Below are 23,017 nucleotides of genomic sequence, written 5' to 3'. Positions count from 1 at the left end.
TTTTTGGCCAAGCCTAGTGCAAACAAATTTGATGTCCTAGGTGAAACTTCAGTCATGCACACCCCTCCCCCAGCTTACCTATTGGTAGCAGCCCCAGCACAGTACTCCCTCCTAACCAACACCAGTGGCTCCAACACAGAGCTCCTTTCTTTGGAAGTATTGGCTCTGGCACAACACTTGCAACATTTTGGAGTTCAGGGTGACCACCTAGTTTGTCTAATGGAAGCACTGGCCCTGTTTCCAGCTTTCAGGATGAGGGTGAAGGGAGACTGCGGTACGTGCAGAGGGAGATGGAGACTGAGAATAGGTTGGAGGTCTGCTGTAAGGGAGACAAGTGGTATTACGAGGAGAAGGGAAATGGCTGTATGATGAATAATAATACCACAGAATAATAATTTTTGCCAATAATTAATATTCTGTAGTTTTGCCCCTTGCATTAGCTGGTGGATTGCCAGCACATATATTAACAGTTTATAGGTCCTACCGATCATAACCTCCCTTAATTAAAATCAGTCAGGTTTGTCAAATCTCAGCCATTTGGCAACGCTAAAAAGACAGGGTCTGATTTAGGTATTTCCCAACTTTCTTACTTTTAGACCATGGCCTATGGACACAATTTCATAACCCAAAAATCTACTTGGGCAACAAAGTCACCAAATAATTAACATACGTTCTAGTGCACAGTAACATTCAAACTTGTACCTTTTCTGTTGACCAGTTGAAGATTAGCACCTTTTTTGAGTAAATAATGAACACAGTCCAGTCTACAACTTTCAATTGCTCTCATCAGTGGGGTTGCTCCATTCAAGGCAACTGCATCTATTTTTGCTCCACAGTTGATCAGAAGCTCAGCAATGTCTTGCTGACCTGCATGGCAGGCATGGTGTAAAGGAGTCCATTCAAAGTTGTCAGTGGCATTCACATTAGCACTAAGAAAAAGAAGATCGGAATATAAAATGGTTATATTATCCTAACATTGAAAGAAAGCAATATCCCATCTACTCCTGGTACATCTAAGACCCGATTTAACTAAGGTTGTTCCAAAGGTAGAAAATGACATAAAAATCTATATCAACAAGGCACTTAGAGGGTTTATGTACTAATCTGTGTTACAACTGGCAGATTAATATATATTACTTGCTGGTTCTAACATGGGCAATACATAGAGGTTTAATATCCTATAAGATTTGAATCTACACATAGACAACATAGATAGCTGCATCTGGCATCAAATATTTATAACACATTAAAGCCTAACGCCTTCCTCTCCCAAATGCATTTTTTTAAAATTATTTTAAATATATTAACTGTTTTTGAAGATACAAAAAATTATTATTTTTTTAATATTAATTGATTGGACGAGGTTGTAGGTTTCATATATTATCCATTACCACCCGGTAATAAATTTAATGTGTGCTTATAATCATTAACCACCAACCTCCTTCCAACTGGGCTGATATTGTCAGTGTGTTGGAAAAAAACATTTTTATTATTTATTTCAATTTTGTAAAGCACTTAAAAAAAAAAAGTGCACACGTCTTTTACTTGTTTAAAATTTTTACATTTTTTTGTGCTTTTATTTGCTAGGAAAACCGTTGATAACAAACAGTCCAAAGTAGAACACAAGAGTTCTTCATTTTCAACAAATGTTAACAAAATGACACAACCAAAAAGCTTACTGCCCTCCCAACAAGGGCATGTTTCAGACGTCAGCCTTTCTTCAGGGGATATCGCTCCTCACAAAACCACAACACAACTTCGTGTCACAATCTCATGCTCTACTTCTGAACGCCGCTCTTGCTGTCCAGCGTGGATGCCATATTACCTTCTAGCGTCGTGTGCCTTATATACCTCTTCAGGTGACTCACTCTAAACCAATGAATTTCAAAATAAATTGAAACATCCAATCATGACAGAGAGAAGGTTTAAAGCCAAGAAGTTGCATGGGGAATGGCTTTTTACACCAAGCTAAAATGCCCTGCTTTTATAATAAGGCTGTCAATAAAAAGAAAAAAATTAATAAATGCATTTGGGAGGGGAAGGTGTTAGGTTTTAATGTTTTATTGATGGGTAGCACCTTCTGAGTGGTGAAGTTCGCTAGTTGTGGTATATCAAATATTTATAGGCACCGGAACATTGCCATTGCTGCCAATACCTAAATCCTATCAGCCAACACTGTAAGGTGCGCGGGAAAACAGACGCTCAGTGTTGAGTGCCCACAATTCCCAACATGCGCCCAGCCACCTCTCCTGGGCGCGTGATACTGTATTTAAACGAGGGGTCAGGCTAAAAAGGAGATGCTAGGGACAATAGTGCGTCCCTATCGCCTCCTTAGCAGCAGAAAACCTAGGAGAGTTGGCTGTCAGTGGGTTAGGAAAATGGATGCTCATAAAATTAAGCATCCATTTTCCTAACCTGACCCGCCTACATATTTTTAAAATTATTAAAAAAAAAATTTTTTTTAAACCTTTTTGGTTCCTCAGTCATATTTTTTGCTTTTCTGTACACTTTTTTGGGCTGCTCAGAAATTAGGGCAGGCGCTAATTTCTGAGCGAAAAGTGTGTGGATTGGGCGCCCGTTTTTTTTACGGTATCTGGGGCAAATTACTAATAGCCTCATCAACATGCATTTGCATGTGATGAGCACTATTAGTTTCTGGGGGAGATGTGAGGAGGCACGCGTTATGGACACGCTAAACCCCCTATTTTAGAAGGGGATGTGGACGCATGTCCAAAATGCGCATCCAATACCGTGTTAAACAGTGCGCTCAGCTGAGCGCAGTTTACAGTACTGGCCTGTATGTTAGCTGCTGTGCTGCAGCTTCTGCTTACGTGCAGCACCAGCACAGACTTGGATGATAAATTAGTGCGGAGGCCTTCCATAGCCGTTTTTGTGCTGATGAACCCTACAGCGCCCCTGTCCTTTCCACAGGTTTCCCCTCCCCTCCCCCTGTTATTTGTATTTTCTACCTTTTGTTATGATGTAAACTGATATGATGTGTACTTTAATGTCGGTATAAAAAAAAAAAAGTTGTTAAATAAATAAATAAAATAAATAATACCTAATGAGGATATTTTAATTATTACTTTGGGGCAGGGGGGTTAATCTGCATGCCTATTAGCATTACTGTCATGGAAAAGGACATGTTTAACATAGCCATTAACTTAATGCCCATTGGTACAATGAACTCCTTAATGTGCTTAAGGCCATGTTTTATAAAGTTCATAAAAACATAACAATAGTATTGTCAGCATAAACTGCCAACTGCACCATTAAACAACAAAATTGTTGTATTATAGTCAGTTTAGGGAAGGTCAGAGTTTAAGCTAGACTCTTTAAAAAAATAATATTTGTATTTCTGTACACAGACTAGGGGAAGACAGGATCCTTGTTCAGGAGGCTTCTTGTCTATTCCAGGGCAAGAAGTACCACTGTGAGATGACTGGTGTCCTTCCTAAAGTTACATGATTGATTTTTCCTGTCTGACAATTTCCATTCAAGTGCATCAAACATAGGTCAATGCCGGCATATAAAATGAAATAGCTAAAACATAACAGCAAACAATAGATTAGCTTTCTACAAAAATCAGCAAATGAAGCCAATATTCAGAAAATGCCAAGTGCTGCAATTCGGGTCCTAAGTTGGACCTTTAAAGGTTTGGCTGAAAATAAACACCTAACTTAAGGACTGATTCATCAAGGCGTTTTCCCATAGACATAGAATGAGAGAAATGTCTTAGTGAATCAGGCCCTTAGGCTCCTAAATTTTGGGGTGAAAACGGGCACCTAACTTTAAATACATGAATACCTAAATTTAGGGAAAATATTGAATTCTCTAATTTTAGGCACCTAAGAGCTTGATTTACTAAGGCATTTCTCCCATTCTGAGTCTATGGGAAAATGCCTTGATGAATTAGGCCCTAATAGGGTCATTCATCAAAATGCGTTATTGCATTAGCGCACGCAATAATGCATTAACGCCATAATGCATTCATTATGAACAATAACACACAGCGCGAATGCAAATTTTTTGGAGGGGCAGGATCAGGGAGGAGTTTGGGTGGGATTTTGTGAAATGAGAGACAATATCACACGGTTTTAATGCCGGAAATAACTACACCTTTTTTCCTGGCGTTAGGCTATGCGATATGCCCAAAATGGCCATAACGCAATTCTCAATACATTTTTTGAATAGTATTTTGGCCATTTCTGGGTTTGGGGGAGGAGAAGGAGTGGAGAGAGAGAGAGATATGTGAAAAACAGGGATTATTACAGGGCACGCTAAGTTTACCAAACAACGAAATACCACCAATGTGAAGCAGTAAGTTACCGCGTGGTGCAGTACTCCCTAAACATGCCCCTTTTTCTTAATGTGGGCGTTATCAATGTGTTAATAACTCATTTTGATGAATCTAGGGGTAAGTTAGACACCTAATGCTGGAAGTCAGTACTGCATGCCTAATTTCATCCCCATAACCTAACCTCACCAACTTTTTAGGTGCCTACATTTTAGCACATAATATAAAAATAGATTCCTAAATGTAGATGCTCAGCAGGGGAGAGTTTTTATTTAGAGAGACCTAGGAGCTTAACTCTTAAAATTAGGCACCTAAATATTAATTTTCAAAGGGTCGATTGGTTCTTTTGAAAATTTCCTAGGCCTGGGTAGGGCAGAGCATATGTAAAGCAGGAACCAGTTTATCGTGTGCAAGCCTGTTGCAGGCTGAGAGAGAGAGAGAGAGAGAGAGAGAGAGAGAGAGAGAGAGAGAGAGAGAGAGAGAGAGAGAGAGAGAGAGAGAGAGAGAGAGAGAGAGAGACTTCCTATAATGCCTATGCCCCAGACAGGTATTTGAATCCCTATGGGAGGGCCACCTACTAACTCGGGGTGGGGATTAGGTATGAGCGGCGGGGGTTGGGGGCCACTTTCGCATTCCACATGAGACGTACGGAAAGAACAGTGGTCTCTAGTGAAGATTTGCTGGCCGTCGGAGTGAGGAAACTCACTCCAAGAGGAGATTTGGGCAACGTTCTCTCCACCTAGCTTGATGGACACTCTACCTGGGCAACAACAAGCTAGGTGGAGAGAATGTAGCCCAAATCTCTTCTTGGAGTGAGTTTCCTCACTCCGACGGCCAGCAAATCTTCACTAGAGACCACTGTTCTCTCTGAAACGGGCTGTCTGGGAATATCGTGGACCACGAAAACATCGTGCACTGTGATAATTCAACCAATGAATCATCGCGGTGCACGATGTTTTCGCGATTGGCAACTCCAGTTCCGCGAATGGCAAAAACATCGTGTGCGGCGATGTTTCCCCACTGCACGAAAAATGCCTTATTTGCATAGGACACGCCCCCTCATGCGTTACCACTGCGATATTGGAAAATCTAAATTGAGGCTAATGAATAGCAGGCCTTAATGCTGTTTAATCATACATTGAGATACCACACTATTTTCTTTATAGTTTTTAGCTATTTGAATATTCTATGACTTTTTCTTTAACCAGTAGATTCTTCTTTTTAAGCATAATACGAATGAAAAAAAAATCAATATCAAACATACCCTTTTTCTATAAGAAATTTTACAGTTTCCATGTTTCCATAAGCGCAAGCGACCATAAGAGGAGTTTTATAAAACAAATCTTTTATATCCACCGGCACTCCTTCTTCAAATGCATTCTTCAAAGAATTCATATCTCCTGCCTTGATAATATAACCAAAATTCAAATAGACTTTCTCTTGGTCTTCCATATACCAGGCTGAGTCATCTTCTAGGGGATTTTCAGGTGGGTGGTCACGATCAAATCGAATGGGATCTGTAATACTGCGTAAAGATTCAATCATAAAGTTTGGTGGCGCACCATCTTTTCTGCGGGGAAGTAAAGAGTCCGGAATAGTACAAATTGGCACCAATAAAGTAAATTTGCCTTTTTTCCCCTTTTTCCCCTTCTTGCCCTTTTTCTTTTTTGGCCCATATGATGAGAGCAAGAAGGCCTTTTGCAAATATTTTGAACCTTTCAGAAAGTCCTCATAGCCGACACCTACACGGCCTTTCTCGTGCAGCTGCATGATATACAGTAACTGGTCAGGAGTCGCAGGAGCTTGCCGATCCTGAAGAATGCCGAGGAAGTCCTCTGGGGGCAGAGTTCCGTCCCCTTTGTCCAACTCTTGAAATGCTGTACGAAGAGCGCCTTGGTTTTCGTAGGACCAGTCATGCAATGTGACAGCCCAGGGCGGATTGGGGTTCTTTGCTTCCGCCTTAGAGAATTTAGCAAAGAGGCGTTCCACTTTGCGTAATTCTTTTCCGGCTGCTTTGAAACCACTTTCCTTTGCAACAGCTCTCGGGGTCTGCTTTTCTAAATTCTTCCATGTAGGATCACAGCCTATAAAACAAAGCTTCACGTTAATCTACCTAGCATTAAAATGAGGCACAGATGTAACAAGCAACTTGATTTCAAAGCTCTGTGAGAAACAGTTATCTAAAAATGTATGAACTGAAATTTTGCATTTCATTCCACAAGCATATGGTCCAGAATGCAATTTTAGTACCGTACCTTTTTTTTTTTTTTTTAATGACAAACTCACTTAAAAATATGAACTGCAGCAGATCAAGGAAGCGATTTGCAGATTTGTGCAAAGTCCATGGGCACTTTTCCTGCAGACTTTGCGCCAGTTCTCAAGGGGAAAGAGCACCTAAGGAAAGGGAACCTACGAAGATCCACACCTACTTTTTCCCTTAAAAACAACACCCGTAGTTCTGAAAGTGCAAAACCATATAGGTTGCCGCTGCCGCACCTGGCCTAACTCCACCCCAGGAACGCCTTGAAGAAAATACAGGTAAAAGTATGTATGTCTCATCCTCATATTAGGTGAGAAATTTTCAGACAGTCCTTGTAGAAGGGTAAAAGGCTTTTGAAAATTGCCCTCTTGAAGCATGGGCAGTGACGTTTCTGGTTTGCCAAGCCTCAAATTGAAAAAAACCAAACAGGTTTATAATATAAGATTTTGCATAGATACTGATGAGCTACTTTCTCTCATTTGGAAGAGGATTTTCAAAGGGATTTGTCTGGGTAAACTCAGTGTTTGAAACTTGCCCTCATACAGTTAGGATAAAAGTACATGTGGGTTTTGACAGTGTGTTCACCTTTGGCCAGCGCTAACAAAATATTTTCCCAAAATCATGTGGAGGTCAAGAAGAAGAAAACAGACTTTTCATTTTCAAATATACACAGGCTATTTTACTTCTGCTTGACCATCCGCAGATATGGGGAGGGTAATTTTATAACTGTGCACATCTTATACATGCAGAGTTTACCCTAACTTTAAAAAGCAAACTCACGCTAAATTTGCTTCAAAAAATCACGAGTAAATGCCCTGCTACACATACAAACGCTGCCTAGCACACAAACTCGGACCCATCTCCTCTTTTGAGAGTGTAACTTGTGTGGGTGAAATTAATGCATGTATTTTTAAAAATTAAAAAATAAGGATGCATGAAAGTCCCAATTCTGCCCCAACTCCACCTCACTCCTCCCCAGAATGCCTATCACCAGTTCTCATAAAAGCATGCACACATAATTTTACATGATCTGAGCCCCAGGTTGTAACAGTCTATACATGCATATAACCGTGTTTTATGCACATAAATGGCTTTGAAAATCAGACCTAGAATGTACAATGTATTAGGGCTGTGCATTCGTTTGCAATGTATTGGCAATCCGCAACGTATAAGCCATATTTCATTCATAAGCCATTGTTCATTCATTCTTGTTCATTCTCCAGTTCTTTCTGTCCTTAATTTCCTGGCTACTCTAGCCCCCAAGTTTAATATCCCTGTTATTTGTACCTGCGCCTCGGCCTTCTTGTTATATGGTTTTTGTTAAGTTAACCCCAAGTTTGATGTAAACCGGCCTGATATGAAGCTTGTCATGAAGTTCGGTATAGAAAAATGTTAAATAAATAAATAAATATTTGTTGTATTCGTGGGGGGTCACAAAACGTATGGCGAACCCCCACGAATACAACGTATCACTAACAAATAAACCCCTGCCCTCCTGACCCCCCCCCCCCCCCAAGACTTGCCAAAAGTCTCTGGTAGTCCAGCAGGGGTCCTGGAGCAATCTCCTGCACTCGGACTGTCGGCTGCCGGTATTCAAAATGGCGCCGATAGCCTTTGCCCTTACTATGTCATAGGGGCTACCAGTGCCATTGGTTGGCCCCTGTCAATTGGTAGGAGCAATGACGGCCTTGTGCCGACCAATGGCACCGGTAGCCCCGTGACATAGTTAGGGCAAAGGCTATCAGTGCCATTTTGAATACTGGCAGCAGACAGCCCGAGTGCAGGAGATCGCTCCAGGACCCCCGCTGGACCACCAGGGACTTTTGGCAAGTCTTGGGGGGGTCAGGAGGGTGCGGGTTGTAGATAATTAAATTTAAAGGGTTGGGATGGAGTTTTTTTGGGAAACGAATACATATGTAACTAATGAACAGATCGGGATCCCCCGAGAACGGATGCAACGGATTTGGGTCCCGACAAATACGAATACCGAATGGGACGAATCCGTCCCTGCTGCACATCCCTGTCATGTATTTATTTATTTCAGTACATTTCTGAAATGCTTATTAAAAAAACTCAAGGCAATGTAAAATGCAATATCAACAATATACATACAAGGTGAGAGAAAAAAACAAGATAGAAAACCAGAATCATCATCCTACAACATACTGTATATACAAAGAATAAAATACACATATAAAAAATATAATTACTCACTACTACTCTCTACCATAAATATTGAAATAAAACTCAGATTTTCCCATATCAAAGAAAAGATGATATCCTTATTAAGCGTATCATAAGGGCAAAGCATAAGAAGTTGAGTCCAAATTAGGATTCAGGAAAGGAACTCCTGAACATTTTTGCCTTAACCAAATACCTAAACCAATTATTTTCTAATCTAACGTCCTTTAACAAGGCATTCCATAAAACAGGAGCTGAACATGAAAGAGCATCAGTCTCTGATCTGACCATTCTCAGTACTTTAAATGAAGGGAATCTCCTAAAACCTTCTCCAGCAGATTTTAAACGATGTTTTGGGATATATCAGCTTAACCTTTCAACCAAATAATCAGGGCCCTGGCCATTCATAGCACTGTCATCTTAAAGGTGAGACAGAGGGTTTTAAACTGTGCACAGAATGACATAGAAGTCAATGTCTCTGATGGTATAGCTCAACACGACCCTGTCAGCCACATTTTGAATCAGCTGTAATCTACTGAAATTTTACCCAGGATGACACATGAAAAGGAAATTACAATAATCCAAATAAGATAATACTAAGGCATGAAATGCAGTTTTATAATATTTCAGGGACAAATATAGTTTTATTTGATGAATGATTTATAAATTTAAACATTGCCTTTTGAACTGTAGAAAAGAGATGATTCTCCATGGTAAATAGTGAATTTAATATAAAACCAACCCTCATGCTTTAAAACGAGAAAACTTCCATCGACCTTTAATTGAAATTGAATATCTTCGAGGGCTCCTACGCACCCACAAATTTTCTGTTTTTGTTGGATTGCCTTTCAACTCTCCAAATAATCATTTATTTTCTGCACAGACTTCTCCAGATCCTTTAATAAGGGACAATAAAAACAGATGTCATCTGCATGAACATTGGAAATTCATCCCACAAGATCTAGCAACTTCCATCAGTGGATAGCAATAGATGCTGAACAGGGTGGTAGCCAATATAGACCTTTATGGAATCCTTGCAGTTCAAAGCCTTTTGGGGATGAACATATCCCCATCAACATATCCAACACAGCAGCTGTACCTCATCTCCTGGTATATAATTCAGTCTCTGCTAAACTATCTTTATTTCCTCTGATCCCAGTTCAATAGTCCTTGTTAATTGTAACTGCTTTCTTCGACACGTTATTTCTGTTTTGATGTATTTATTGCACCCCTGTTTATTTGTAAACAAGCATGATGTGATTGCTTCATGAATGCCGGTATATAAAAACCTTAAATAAATAAATAAATAAAAATAAATGAAACCCTATTTTTTCACAAGACAGACAGAGTCCTTTATTCAGAAAGACTGAAACCAAGAAGCATCTTTACCTACAACTCCAATATCCTGTAGCCTAGCCAACCAAAAATCATAGTTGATAATGTCAAAGGCTGCCATCAAGTCTAATAAAATCAGCACTGAAGAGATGCCCTTGACTATGTTTATCCATCAGTTTGATTTTGTTAATGTTTGGTTTTTAATATTTATAAGCAGTTTATTTTATTTGCTTATGTTTTATTTAATTGTCGTTAATGTCTCATGTGATTAATGTTCATGTAGAGGGTTATAACCTCCATTTTATGCACTTTGAATAGTACATGAATTAGAGGCTTTTCGGTTTATATATAAGCTTGAAGCCACAGCTGTTTCATTCACTGAATACCAGTTCTCAGGAATTTAAAGTGACACAAACAATAGTACTGGGATAACTATACAAACATCAAAGTTCTCACAAATATTATGCGGCTGTTTGCACTCGGCTAGAAGATCTTCTTATATATTTTAATCCTGTAAATTTTTTAGGACTAATTTAAGTACATCTGTATGATTTTCTGTTTCCTTTTTAGCATACATAATTTTTTAAAGTGTATTTTCAGATTTAAAAATCTTTATTATTTTAAACCCTGTACTAGATTATTAAGATGCTATGCTGAAATGTTTGTAGTCACTGTCACCTCTGCCATATCCTTTTTTGAAGATTTAGGAACAAGTAGGGATAGCAAATATTGCTTACCTGTAACAGATGTTCTCACAGGACAGCAGGATGTTAGTCCTCACATAAGGGTGACATCACAGGATGAAGCCCAATCATGGAACACTTTGGTCAAAGTTTCCAGAACTTCGACTGGCTCCTACTGGGCATGCCCAGCATGGCACCAACCCTGCAGCCAGCAGGGGTCCCCCTTTAGTCTTGTTTAAAAGCTACAGGCAGTGCTGAAAAATAAAATAAGAAAATGATATGAACCCAACACCTCGGGGCGGCGGGCGGGTTTCGTGAGGACTAACATCCTGCTGTCCTGTGAGAACACCTGTTACAGGTAAGCAACATTTGCTTTCTCACAGGTCAAGCAGGATGATAGTCCTCACATATGGGTGAGTACCGAGCTGAGGATGTCTGAACATGCACCAAATGTACCCAAAGGCATGCAACAGGCACACCAACTGGGGTGGAATTTGGTAGAGGGCATCCTGAACCCCACCGGGCAGGCGGAAGGGTGTTGGTATGTCACGTTGTAAACAGGTTACAAGGACAGACTGGCCGAAGATGGAATCTTGTCTTCTGGCTTTGTCCAAGCAATAGCGGGCTGCAAAGGTAAGGAGAGAACTCCAGGTGGCAGCCCTGCAAATGTCAGGAAGCGGCACCGATCGCAGGTGTGCTACTGAAGTCGCCATGGCCCTCGCAGAAGTGTGCCTTAACACGGTCTTGAAATGGAATGCCTGCTTGCTGATAGCAAAAGAATATGCAGTCCACCAACCAGGAGGAGAGAGTCTGCTTACCTACAGGTTGCCCTAATTTGTTAGGGTGGAAAGAGACGAATAATTGAGTGCTCTTCCTGTGGGCAACTGTACGGTCTAGATAAAATGCTAGAGCCCGTTTACAATCAAGGGTATGCAGAGCCTGCTCTCCTGGATTGGAATGGGGCCTGGGAAAAAAGGTAGGTAGTATGATGGACTGATTGAAGTGAAAATCCCAAACTACCTTAGGTAAGAATTTAGGGTGAGTGCAGAGTACTGCCCGGTCCTGCAGATGTTTAGTGTAAGGCGGATAGGTAACTAGGGCCTGTAATTCACTAACTCTGCGAGCTGAAGTGATTGCCAAAAGGAAAATCACTTTCCATGTAAGATATCGAAGTTCACAAGAGTGAAGAGGCTCGAATGGTGGTTTCATGAGCCTACCCAAAACCAGATTAAGGTCCCAAGAAGGGGCCGAAGGACACAGTGGAGGCTTGAGGTTAAGCAAGCCCTTCAAAATACATGTTACAAGGAGGTGTACTGATATAGGATCATCCCCAAAACCTTTATGGAAGGCGGTTACTGCACTGACATGCATTCTGATGGAAGAAGTCTTTAGACCTGATTCTGATAAATGCCAGAGATAGTCCAAAAACTTCATGATTGGACAGGAAAAGGGGTCAAGGGACTGAGAAGAGCACCATGACGTGAACCTTTTCCATTTGTAAGAAGAAGCTTTTCTCGTGGAAGGCTTCCGTGAAGCAATCAAGACACGGGAAACTGGTTCAAAAAGGTTAAGTGGCTTTCAACATCCATGCCGTCAGGGACAGGGCGTGAAGATTGGGATGGTGGAGGCACCCGTCGTTTTGAGTGATCAGAAGCGGGCCCATCCCTAAGGGAATGCGCCTGCGAATGGAGAGATCCTGCAGTATGGCAAACCACATTTGGCGTGGCCAGTGAGGTGCTATGAGGATCATGGTTCCCTTGTCCTAACGTAACTTCACGAGAGTCTTCGAGAGAAGAGGAAGTGGAGGGAATGCATAGAGCAGACCGGTTGTCCACGAGAGGGAGAATGCGTCTCTGGGCTGAGAGTGTTTGCTGCGAATGAGAGAGCAGAAGTTCTCTACTTTGCGGTTTTGAAGAGACGCAAAGAGGTCTATCCGAGGATATCCCCATTGTTGGAAGATGGAGTTCGCCACCGAGGGGTTGAGAGACCTCTCGTGCGGGTGAAAGATGCGACTCAGCTTGTCTGCCAACACATGGTCCACTCCCAGCAACCAGGTGGCCCTGAGGTACATCGAATGGGAGAGCGCTTCCGCCCCTATCTGTGCAGCTTCCTGACACAGAAGGAAGGAGCCTGTGCCTCCCTGTTGATGTACCACATGGCCACCTGGTTGTCCATCTGAATCAGGATAACTTGATTTGAGAAGCGATCCTGAAATGCCCTGAGAGCATATCTTATTGCTCAAAGCTCCAGGAAATTTATTTGGTGTTTGGCTTCCTCTGGAGACCAAGAGCCTTGTGTCTGCAGATTGGCCACATGGGCTCCCCAGCCGAGGTTGGAAGCATCAGTGGTGAGAGTTATTTGAGGGTCTGGAGCCTGAAAGGGCAAGCCTTGGAGGAGCTTAGTCTGATGCTTCCACCAGGCAAGAGACTAATGGAGTGAGACGGTTATGTGGACCATGGTCGATAGGGGCTGAATGCTTTGAGTCCATTGCGACCATAGAGTCCACTGGATGACTCTCATGGCCAATTGTGCCATTGGTGTGACTTGCACTGAGGATGCCATGTGTCCCAGAAGGATGAGAAAGTGACGAGCAGTCACGGACTGCTGAAACTGCAGCTGGTGTGCAAGAGACATGAGAGTGAGCGCTCGCTGTCGAGGCAGAAAAGCCTTTGCCTGCAAGGTGTCCAAGTCTGCCCCAATGAACAACAAGGTTTGAGATGGGACTAAGTAGGATTTATTGTAGTTGACGAGAAATCCTAATGAAATTAGAGTGTGTAAGGTTAGACTGAGGGACGACAGAGCAGCTTGCTAAGTGGGAGCCCTGATTAAACAGTCATCTAGATAGGGGTAGACGTGAACACCTTGGGTCCTGAGGAAGGCTGCAACTACTACGAGGCATTTTGTGAAGACTCGTGTCGCAGATGCTAGGCCGAATGGAAGCACTCGGTATTGACAGTGCTTGGGGCCTACTAGAAACCTCAGGTATTTGCGATGAGATGGAGTTATCGCAATATGAGTGTATACATCCTGGAGGTCCAGAAAGCAGAGCAAGTTTCCTCTTTGTAAAAGAGGAAGCAGCGAGCCTAAGGTTACCATCTTTAACTTCTCTCACTGGAGGTCCTTGTTGAGGGCCCGTAGGTCCAGGATAGGACGAACGCCTCCTGATTTTTTGGGGATTAAGAAGTACCGGGAATAGAAACCTAGGCCGTGCTGAGAGTAGGGTACGGGTTCTATTGACTTGGACTGGAAAAGGAGGGAGACCTCTTGATCCAGAAGGATGGAGTGATCGGAAGTTCTCCACATCAGTAGAGGTGAGGAGTCCAGTGGCATGGAGAGAAAATTCAGATGGTAACCCTGAGCAATTATTGCCAGTACCCATTGGTCTGAGGTGATTGAGTGCCATATGCTGTGGAAGTGGCACAATCGACCTCCCACTGGTATGTGAGGCAGTGGAATCTAGCTGCTGCTCTCTAGGTGGAAGTCAAAAACCTGAAGCAGGCCCTGGTTGAGGAGCTGCTTGTGGCTTTTGTTTGAGTGTTTGACGAGACTGTGCTTTTTAGGTCTCGTGGCATGGGATCTGGTTGGTGGAGGGTAGGACTTCTTCAGGCGGAAGAATGACTTTTTAGAGTCCTTCCTGAAGGGCTGTTTAGAAGAATAGTCAGAAGGCATCAGAGAGAGCTGTCTTAGGGTCTCATGATGGTCCTTAAGTTCCACCACCGTTCGCTGAATCTGTTCACCAGATTGTCCCCCACACAGGGCAGGTCGGATAGCCTGTCTTGTACTTCAGGGTGAAGGTCGGAAGACTTGAGCCAGGCCCATCTTCTTGCCAAAATAGCGGCTGCAGATACTCTAGTGGCAGTGTCAAAGATATCATAGGATGATCTGATCTCATGCTTGCCTGCCTCAAAACCCTTGTTTACTAGGGTTTGAAGCTGATCTTGGAATTGTTGAGGCAGGGTATCTGAGAAACCTTGTATTTGCTTAAAAATGACCCTATTATATTGGGTCATATAGAGCTGATAGGCGACAATCCGGGAGATGAGCATTGAGCCTTGGAATACCCAGTGGCCAATGGTATCCAAAAACCTCTGTTCTTTGCCCGGGGGAAAAGAGGTATGAGGCTTTGATCTCTTTGCTCTTTTTTGTGCAGATTCAACAACTACAGATTGGTGATCCAATTGAGTTTTCTGAAAGCCTGGAGCTGACTGCACCAAATAGGTTGTGCCAGCCTTTCTGTGCATTGGATCAATGGAGCCAGGATGTTCCCAGTTCTTCTTGAGGAGATCCAGAAGAACCTGGTGGATAGGGATGGAGATTATTTCCTTGGGAGCATTCAGGGATTGGAGCAACTCCACCATCTGATGTCTGTCATCCTGCTCAGTCTGCAACTGGAAGGGAACTAATTCAGACATTTCCTTCACAAAATTTATAAAGAAGAAGTCCTCCGGAGAATGCTTCCTACTTTCAGTGGGTGAAGGTGGTGAAGATAAATCATCGGTCCAGGTATCATAAGGATCAGCACCTGTCCCTCTAGGAACAAGAGGGGGAAACGGTGATGGGATACCTGAAGGTCCTGGTCTAGGCTCTGAAGGAATCATCGGAGGCACCGATGAAGGCATCAAAGGCACTGGGCGCAGGCATCAAGGGCATCGATGGATGACTTGGTGACGCCGGACGTATCGGTACCGATGGTTGGATCGGTGGCGAGGGACGTATCAGCATCGATGGCTGAGGCAGGACTCCAGATGGAGAGATACAGAACGGTGTTTCTCTTCCCGATGACAGAGTAAGTGGAGAGGGCACCGGTGCCATCGGTGACCCGGGGTCCATCGGTTGAAAAGCAGCAACGAGCGCTTCCATCCTGGATAGCAGCGGTGCCAACGCTGCTGGAATCGGGTCGGTGCTCAGTTCCACAATCGGTACCGGTGTCGGTGCCGGAGGAACCTGGAGCCATTGCATCGCCTTGTTGATGGCCTCCTGAACCATCTGGTCCAGTTCTTGTCAGAGACCTGGAACAAGCAGCCCCAGCTCCGGAACAGAAGAAGGAGGCAGAGGCATAGCCGGAGGGACCACCGTTAAAGGCGGAGTCGCAGCTCCCGATCCCCTGTCAGGTGAGGGTTGCCTTGGTGACCCGGTCGCCAAAAAGGTCGGTGCCTTTTCTGCATGGGGTTTTTTCAATAGCAGCTCGGATGATGGTGAAGTTGACGACTTCGCTCCCTCGATGGTCCGAGGCTTACAATGTCGATGGCGATGTTTCTCTCTGCGATCCCTTCGGTCCTGAAGGGGAGTAGAAGGTGTCAAAGGCCGAGATGTCGTCAATGCCAGACGGTCACCAGCCGGTGGTCGATACTGGCGTGAAGCTGATGGTGCCGGTTCCGATGACGTTGGTGCAAAGGACGGAGTCGGGGTTTGAGCAAGGAAGAGAAGTTCCATCTTCTCCATTCTGGCCTTGCGACCTTTTGGTGTCAATAAGGCACATTTGGTGCAGGTTAGTACATTGTGCTCTCGACCAAGACACATTACACAGACTTTATGAGGGTCTGTGATAGACATGGTGCGAGTACAGTCCGGGCACCGACGGAACCCAGACACCATGGCCATAGAAAAAATTGAGCCGCGGTACGGTCGACTGTCAGTAGGCCGTGAGGGCCAAACTTGACGGTAATAGACAGAAAATGGGTAAAAACTTACGGAGTACTGCGGCTTGAAAAAGTTAAAGGAGGGATCCCTGTGGGGCAAATAAACTTTTAGTAATTCCGTGAGGAAAATTCCTGTCAGGAATCTCTGCAGAGCTCCTTTACCGCGAGGCTACTGCTGCGGAGAAAAAAGAAGACTGAAGGGGGACCCCTGCTGGCTGCAGGGTTGGTGCCATGCTGGACATGCCTAGTAGGGGCCAGTCAAAGTTCTGGAAACTTTGACAAAAGTGTTCCGTGATTGGGCTCCATCCTGTGATGTCACCAATATGTGAGGACTACCATCCTGCTTGTCCTGTGAGAATAAATTTACCTACAATACCTGAATGCAATCTACTTTGAAGTGGCTGAAAGACAGAATATAAATTAATAAAATACATATATAAACTTTCTTTGGATTGATACATTGAATAGGTGTTATATGTACAAAAAAAAAAAAAAAAAAAATATATATATATATATATATATATATATATATATATATATATATATATATATATATATATATATATATATATATATATATATATATATAATGTTTTTGTTGGATTGCCACAGGAAAAGGTGTAGTTATTTCCCATGGTGCTGCTGGCGATAATGTGAAAAACATTATCGCCTGCAGTGCTGCTGGGAGATAACGCCATCCAAACTCCTCTCCTTCCCCTAATTAGAATAATACTGTCTTGATGTGGTCAGAATCACGTGTGGTAGGGCCCTGTTCTATGGCAGGTCTAACTCATCCAATTGTCTTAACAGGATGAGTATGAATATTGCTTCTTATTAGGTTAAGTTAACCAGATAAGCAGCGCTGCCCCCATCCGCCCACAATTTATCCAACTATATACTCAGCGGGATAAGTGACTTATCACGCTAAGTAGCAGCCACTAAATGTAGCCAGATACATTTGGCATATTCAGCTAAGTAACATTTCAATATTGAACTAGGTGTGCATGTATGTATGTATGGGGGCAGCGCTGCTTATCTGGCTAACTTCGCCAAATAAGTAGCAATATTCATACTCATCCTGCTAAGTCAATTTGATGAGTTAGACCTGCCATAGGTCAGGCCTAACTTACAGGGTCATTCTTTATTCTGCGATGTGCCGGTACTGTGTGCGGTACGGCCTTATCGTACGCGATAAGGCCCTACTGCATGCAATTCCGGCCACATCACGGCGGGTAATATTCTAATTAGGGGATGGGGAGGAGGGTGGGGTTTGGGTGGAGTTATCTCCCGGCAGTGCTGCGGGTGATAATGTTTTTCACATTATTGCTGGCAGCCCCACAGGAAATAACTATGTCTTTTCCTGTGGTGTTATGGGGGCGATAGTGTGCGACGTGGATGTACCACAGCAAAACCGCACTGCAGCCGGCTGCCCACTATTGTCCCCGCCCCTTTTTTTTCATGCCTCATCGTTCTACTATAAATATAGCAAAATGATGAATCTAGTAGCACCAAATATGGGGATATTCAGCAGCACAGTCATGCTGGAGAATATCCCATATAAGTCAGGCGGATAAGTCTTATCTGGCTAACTTACCTAAACAAATTGATTTCAATATTGAGGTCATAATTTTTCAAAATTTGTTTTGAATATATGAATAATGAACTATACTTGAATAAAGGAAATACCCATAATTACTTAGAAAAATTCAATAAAGAAAAATAAAAATACATTAATTACTAAGCCTTTACGGGGTTGGGAGGGGGGAGAAGTTACAAGAGGACACAAATAAAAATTAGTCAAGTACGTTCGTTGCTCCATTTGTTTCATTCATTTCGGCGGTATGCGCAGATCTCTTGAATAGATAGTAGGCACGCAAAACTAATGGTGTGCGCATATGTAGTCGACAATAGATATATGCACATACTATCCATTTTGCATGCCTACTATCCATTTGTGAGATATGCATGTACTACTGAAACGAAAGCAACAACAAATGCACATCCCGGGAACAAACTCCTCACCGAACTAAGAACAGATCCATCCACCCAATCTTTCAAGAAAAATCTTAAAACATGGTTATTCCACAAAGCCTTTCCAACATCACACACGAACCAACCAGAAACCAAACCATAACCATGCACTCAGAGCAACCCCCCTCCCCACCACCACACCATTAAATCAACCTTATTACACCAATGCTAACTTCCCTCACTATATTACTATTTATGCGGTCTATTTATGCTGCCTACTTATGCTATTTAACTATTTATGCTTTCTAGATATCTGTGCTACCCATCCCTATTACCCTCTTTATTAATAAATATACCCAATCATAATTATTGCTACCCTGTTACTCTATTTACTACTATTTATGCAATATACTCCGTTTGCTATACCCATTTCTATTTATACTATCTTGTGGCACTGTAATACTACAATTATCTATGCTATCTTTTTGGCACTGTTTTTCTTACCCATGTTGCTACTATAATTTCCTATGACATTTCTCTAATCATCTACTACTGTACCTGTCATAAATTATTTGTAAACCGATGTGATATGTAAATCGAACACCAGTATTTAAAAACAAACAAATAAATAAAAAGAAAACTTAATAGTGATTGTATATATAAGGCCAATGCATAATAATCTAGACACTATGGTACAGATCCAATGGGAAGAACCCTATTTTGCAGAAAATCCTCCAATTGTGATGGGTCATAGAATATATAATACTCCCCAACTTCACGAAACTTTGAAGTACAAGTAGCACCCAAAGCAACTACTCTCTCTCACATTATCAAAAAGTATTTCCTCCTTGATTACACTGATCTAACTACATCAGAGAATATAGCAATCCTATGACCTATAAACATAGTATCCTTACTGTGGAAAAACATTTTCAAAGTCTAATTTGTATCCGGTTCCAAAGCAAATATTACTAATAAAATTTCCCTAGAAGAAACCCCTACCTTTAGTCCTGTAGGAAACCAGTTAAATCCAAACTATCTGACACAGACTTCTCAGAAGGAATAATCTCTGGCACCACCCTCCCAGAAGGAAGATATAAAGCCTTAGAGATAGGAGGAAGAGACTCAACCAGAACTTGCAGAACTTCAAGGCAGAATTTTTCTTCAGCTCCAACAGTGTCATCTATTTGGATTTTGGAAAATTCAAATCAAGTAATTTTCAAAATTTTATTCTGCTTAAATCAAAACTTGATTCTGCAATCTTCCCCCTTTTTGCTCTTTAAGAAGTTATGAATGGGAGCCTATCTGTACAGACAATTTTCCCATATTAATCATTACATTGTTGGTCTTGGTTGGTAGGGAAGATTCTACACCCTTTATTGCTGTCCACAAAATTAGAGTTATTGAAGATTTTTTTTGAGTGGTAGAGCAGATAGATGTCTAGTTTAATGCAGCATGTATAGGTTACTCTATGGAGATGGTGATTGCTGGCTAAACATTAAGAGTTGAATTTTCAAAAGATGTACGCACACAAAACAACAAGTACAAGTAAAAAATAGCATGTACATGAGTATACACTATTTTAAAAAAACACAACATATGCACGTTTATCTCAGGACACAAATAAATTTGCATTTGTAATGTGTTATGCAGTGCAGCAATGGAAAAACAAGCATAAAAAATCCAAGAGTCTATTGTTTTCAAAAAAGTGTAAACTTAGCACTCGAAAATATTTAATTAAAATGATAACTTCTTCTCAATGTGCTGAATTTTAATCTATTTGTTTCATTAAACGTTCAGATCTCGATGTGACCATTAAACTTAACTCAAAAACTACTTCATCGTAAACTCCAGATGCTCCGGTCCTGTCAATATTAGTTTTGAATTGTGCTTAATACCTCTTCATTATAAATCCCTTGTTCTTTATCATAATCTCCAGTTATTGTAAATGCGACATATTATAGTCTCTCAGCACAAATGTTCTTAAATTCTTAAAAAGTGCCACTGTCTCCCTGACAAGAACGATTTAGTTTCACCAAGCACCTACAAAATATAAAATGTTCAAAAATACAAGTTGTCCATATGTTTAAAAATGATTTCATTTGCTCTTATTTATGAAATAAAAATATATATACACAGCTATAAAACGTAAATACTGTACATAGCTTGCCATGCTAATGTCTGCAAACATCAAGCAAAGATGCCTTGGGGAAGCCTCCTTCTCGGTAAAAAGCCAATCTAGCCCTGGGAATCTCGGATCTGGGTCCATGAAGCGTGTTTGTGGGAGGGGAGCAGTACAAAGGCGGGCGAGCTCATGCAGGCAGTGATCCTCCATCTTTTCAGTAGCCAGCTCAGGTGGAAGTTGTAAACTTACAACTTTGGCTAAGATTCAGCTGCTGAGAAGGGGAAGGATTGCTGCTTGAAGGAGTCAAACAACAAGCCTATGTGCGTGTCAGTGGAAGAAGGTTTTTACTCGGGAGCTACAGTTTCAGCTCCAAAAGAGCCGCATGCGACTTGCGAGATTGCTGGTGGCCACCCCTGCACTAAACAAAAATTTATTTATTTATTTATTTTTAATTTTATATACCGAAGTTCTTGTATCAGATACAAATCACTCCGGTTTACATAAAACAGTGAGATGCCCAAACGGAAGGGGCTTTACATATAACTATAACTATAAGACAACGGGCTTTACATATAACTATAAAACTAAAACTATAAAAACAACGAACTGCTGGAACATGGTATAGAGATCGTTACAAGAGAAGGAAAAACCTTTGATATCAATATCATATTATAGTGATAAATAACAATGGGTATGGTAGATTTGAGAATAAACTAAAATAAATAAAGGTAAAAGTAATGCAATAAAACAGTATAAATGCGGAAGTAATAAGCGCAGTATATAAAATAATGCATATTATCTTAATGGGGGAACATGTGGAAGCGTTGAATTTGATTGATAACTCTGTTGTATATTATGCGAGAATGCGAGCATCTAGGCTGCGTTAAGTGTCTGGGTAGGCTTGACGGAAGAGCCAGGTTTTTAGTTTTTTTTTGAACTCCTGATGACTGGGTTAAAGTCTTAGATCTGGGGGGAGCGCGTTCCACTGGTGGGGGCCTGCTGAAGATAGTGCTCTTTTCCTTAGTAGTGTTTTTGTAGGTGGGGCATAAAGTGTGCCTTTGTAGGCGCTTCTGATGGGTCTGGTGGATGTATGAGGTTGCAGTTGTGTGCTTAGTCTGATGGGCGCGAGTCTGTTAGTCGCTTTGTGAACGATAGTGAGAACTTTGTAGAGGATCCTATATTTTATAGGAAGCCAGTGAAGGTTACGGAGGATTGGAGAGATATGTTCTCTTTTGTTGGTGTTTGTGAGGATTCTGGCGGCAGCGTTCTGTACCATCTGTAGAGGTTTAATCGAATTTGTGGGGAGCCCGAGTAGAAGGGAGTTACAGTAATCTAGCTTGGAAAGTATGATGGATTGGAGTACTAGCCTGAAGTCATTGAAGTGTAGGAGGGGTTTTAGTTTTCTGAGGATTTGTAATTTGTAAAAGCAGTCATTTGTGGTAGTGTTTATGAACTTTTTAAGGTTTAGGTTGTTGTCAAGCCAAGCGCCTAGATCCCTGACGTCGGGGGAGAAATTGATATTTGAGTTTGCTGGTTGAGAGGGGCTTGATGCAGTGGTGGGGGGGGGGGGGGGGGGTCATGGGAGATAATGATCACTTCCGTTTTGCTGGCATTCAAAACTAAGTTGAGACTGGAGAGTAGGTCTTTAATTGGCTGAAGGCAGTCATTCCAAAAGGTAATGGTTTTTTGCAGGGATTCCGTGATTGGGATCAGGATTTGTATGTCATCCGCATAGAGGTAATGGGTAAGCTTCAGATTTGCGAGTAGGTGGCAGAGAGGGAGGAGGTATATATTGAAAAGAGTGGGTGAAAGTGAAGATCCTTGAGGGACTCCTTGGTCTGTAGAGATGGGATGAGATTCCTTGTTGTTAATCCTGACTTTATAGAATCTATTGTTCAGGAAGGACCGATGCCTATGTTGGCTAGTTGGTCTATAAGTAAAGTGTGTTTTACCGTATCGAAAGCTGCTGACAAATCTAAGAGAACCAGCAGGTAGGATTGTTTTTTCTCCAGGTTTATGAGGATGGAGTCCGTGAGTGATAGTAGAAGAGATTCAGTGTTTAGGGATTTGCGAAAGCCGAACTGAGCCGGAGAAAGAATGTTATGTACTTCGAGATATTCTGACAGTTGCTTGTTGACAATTTTTTCCATCAATTTGACAATGAGAGGTAAGTGTGCGATTGGACGGAAGTTGGCTGGGTCCGATGGGGAGGCGTTAGGTTTTTTAAGTAGAGGTTTGAGGATTGCCAATTTTAACTGTTTGGGTACTAAACCTTGAGACAGAGATGTATTGATAATTTCGGAAATAGGTTTAGAGATGGTGTTCGGGATAGCGATAAGCAAGTTTGTCGGTAATGGGTCTGATGGGTGGGAGGATGGTTTGATTTTTTTGAGGGTATTTTCAATCTCCAAAGAAGAGGTGGGTTCAAATGACTCGAGACTGGCATTTTGTTGAAGCAGGGTTGTGAGGTGGTGTATTGGAGGGCTGTTGCTGGGTGTGAGAGAATCGGTAAGGTTGGAGATTTTT

The 23,017-nt window shown here is 42.0% G+C and overlaps 1 protein-coding gene across 1 annotated transcript in view; it reads right to left on the bottom strand.

Moving 5' to 3' along the window:
* The window catches only part of ANKEF1 (ankyrin repeat and EF-hand domain containing 1), a 169,900-nt gene that overhangs the window by 21,584 nt on the left and 125,299 nt on the right, over positions 1-23,017 (bottom strand). Inside the window, exons 8-9 of the mRNA XM_029593521.1 lie at positions 5,562-6,381; positions 703-929 (exon numbers count right to left, since the gene is read on the bottom strand). Of these exons, the coding sequence (XP_029449381.1) occupies positions 703-929; positions 5,562-6,381 (1,047 nt within the window). The remainder of the gene's footprint in view (positions 1-702; positions 930-5,561; positions 6,382-23,017) is intronic.

The sequence above is a fragment of the Rhinatrema bivittatum genome, chromosome 3 (genome assembly GCF_901001135.1).
Source record: "Rhinatrema bivittatum chromosome 3, aRhiBiv1.1, whole genome shotgun sequence".
NCBI classification, from domain to species: domain Eukaryota; kingdom Metazoa; phylum Chordata; class Amphibia; order Gymnophiona; family Rhinatrematidae; genus Rhinatrema; species Rhinatrema bivittatum.
Note: the sequence above shows the minus strand (reverse complement) of the source record. Positions and strands in the feature narration are given on the sequence as shown.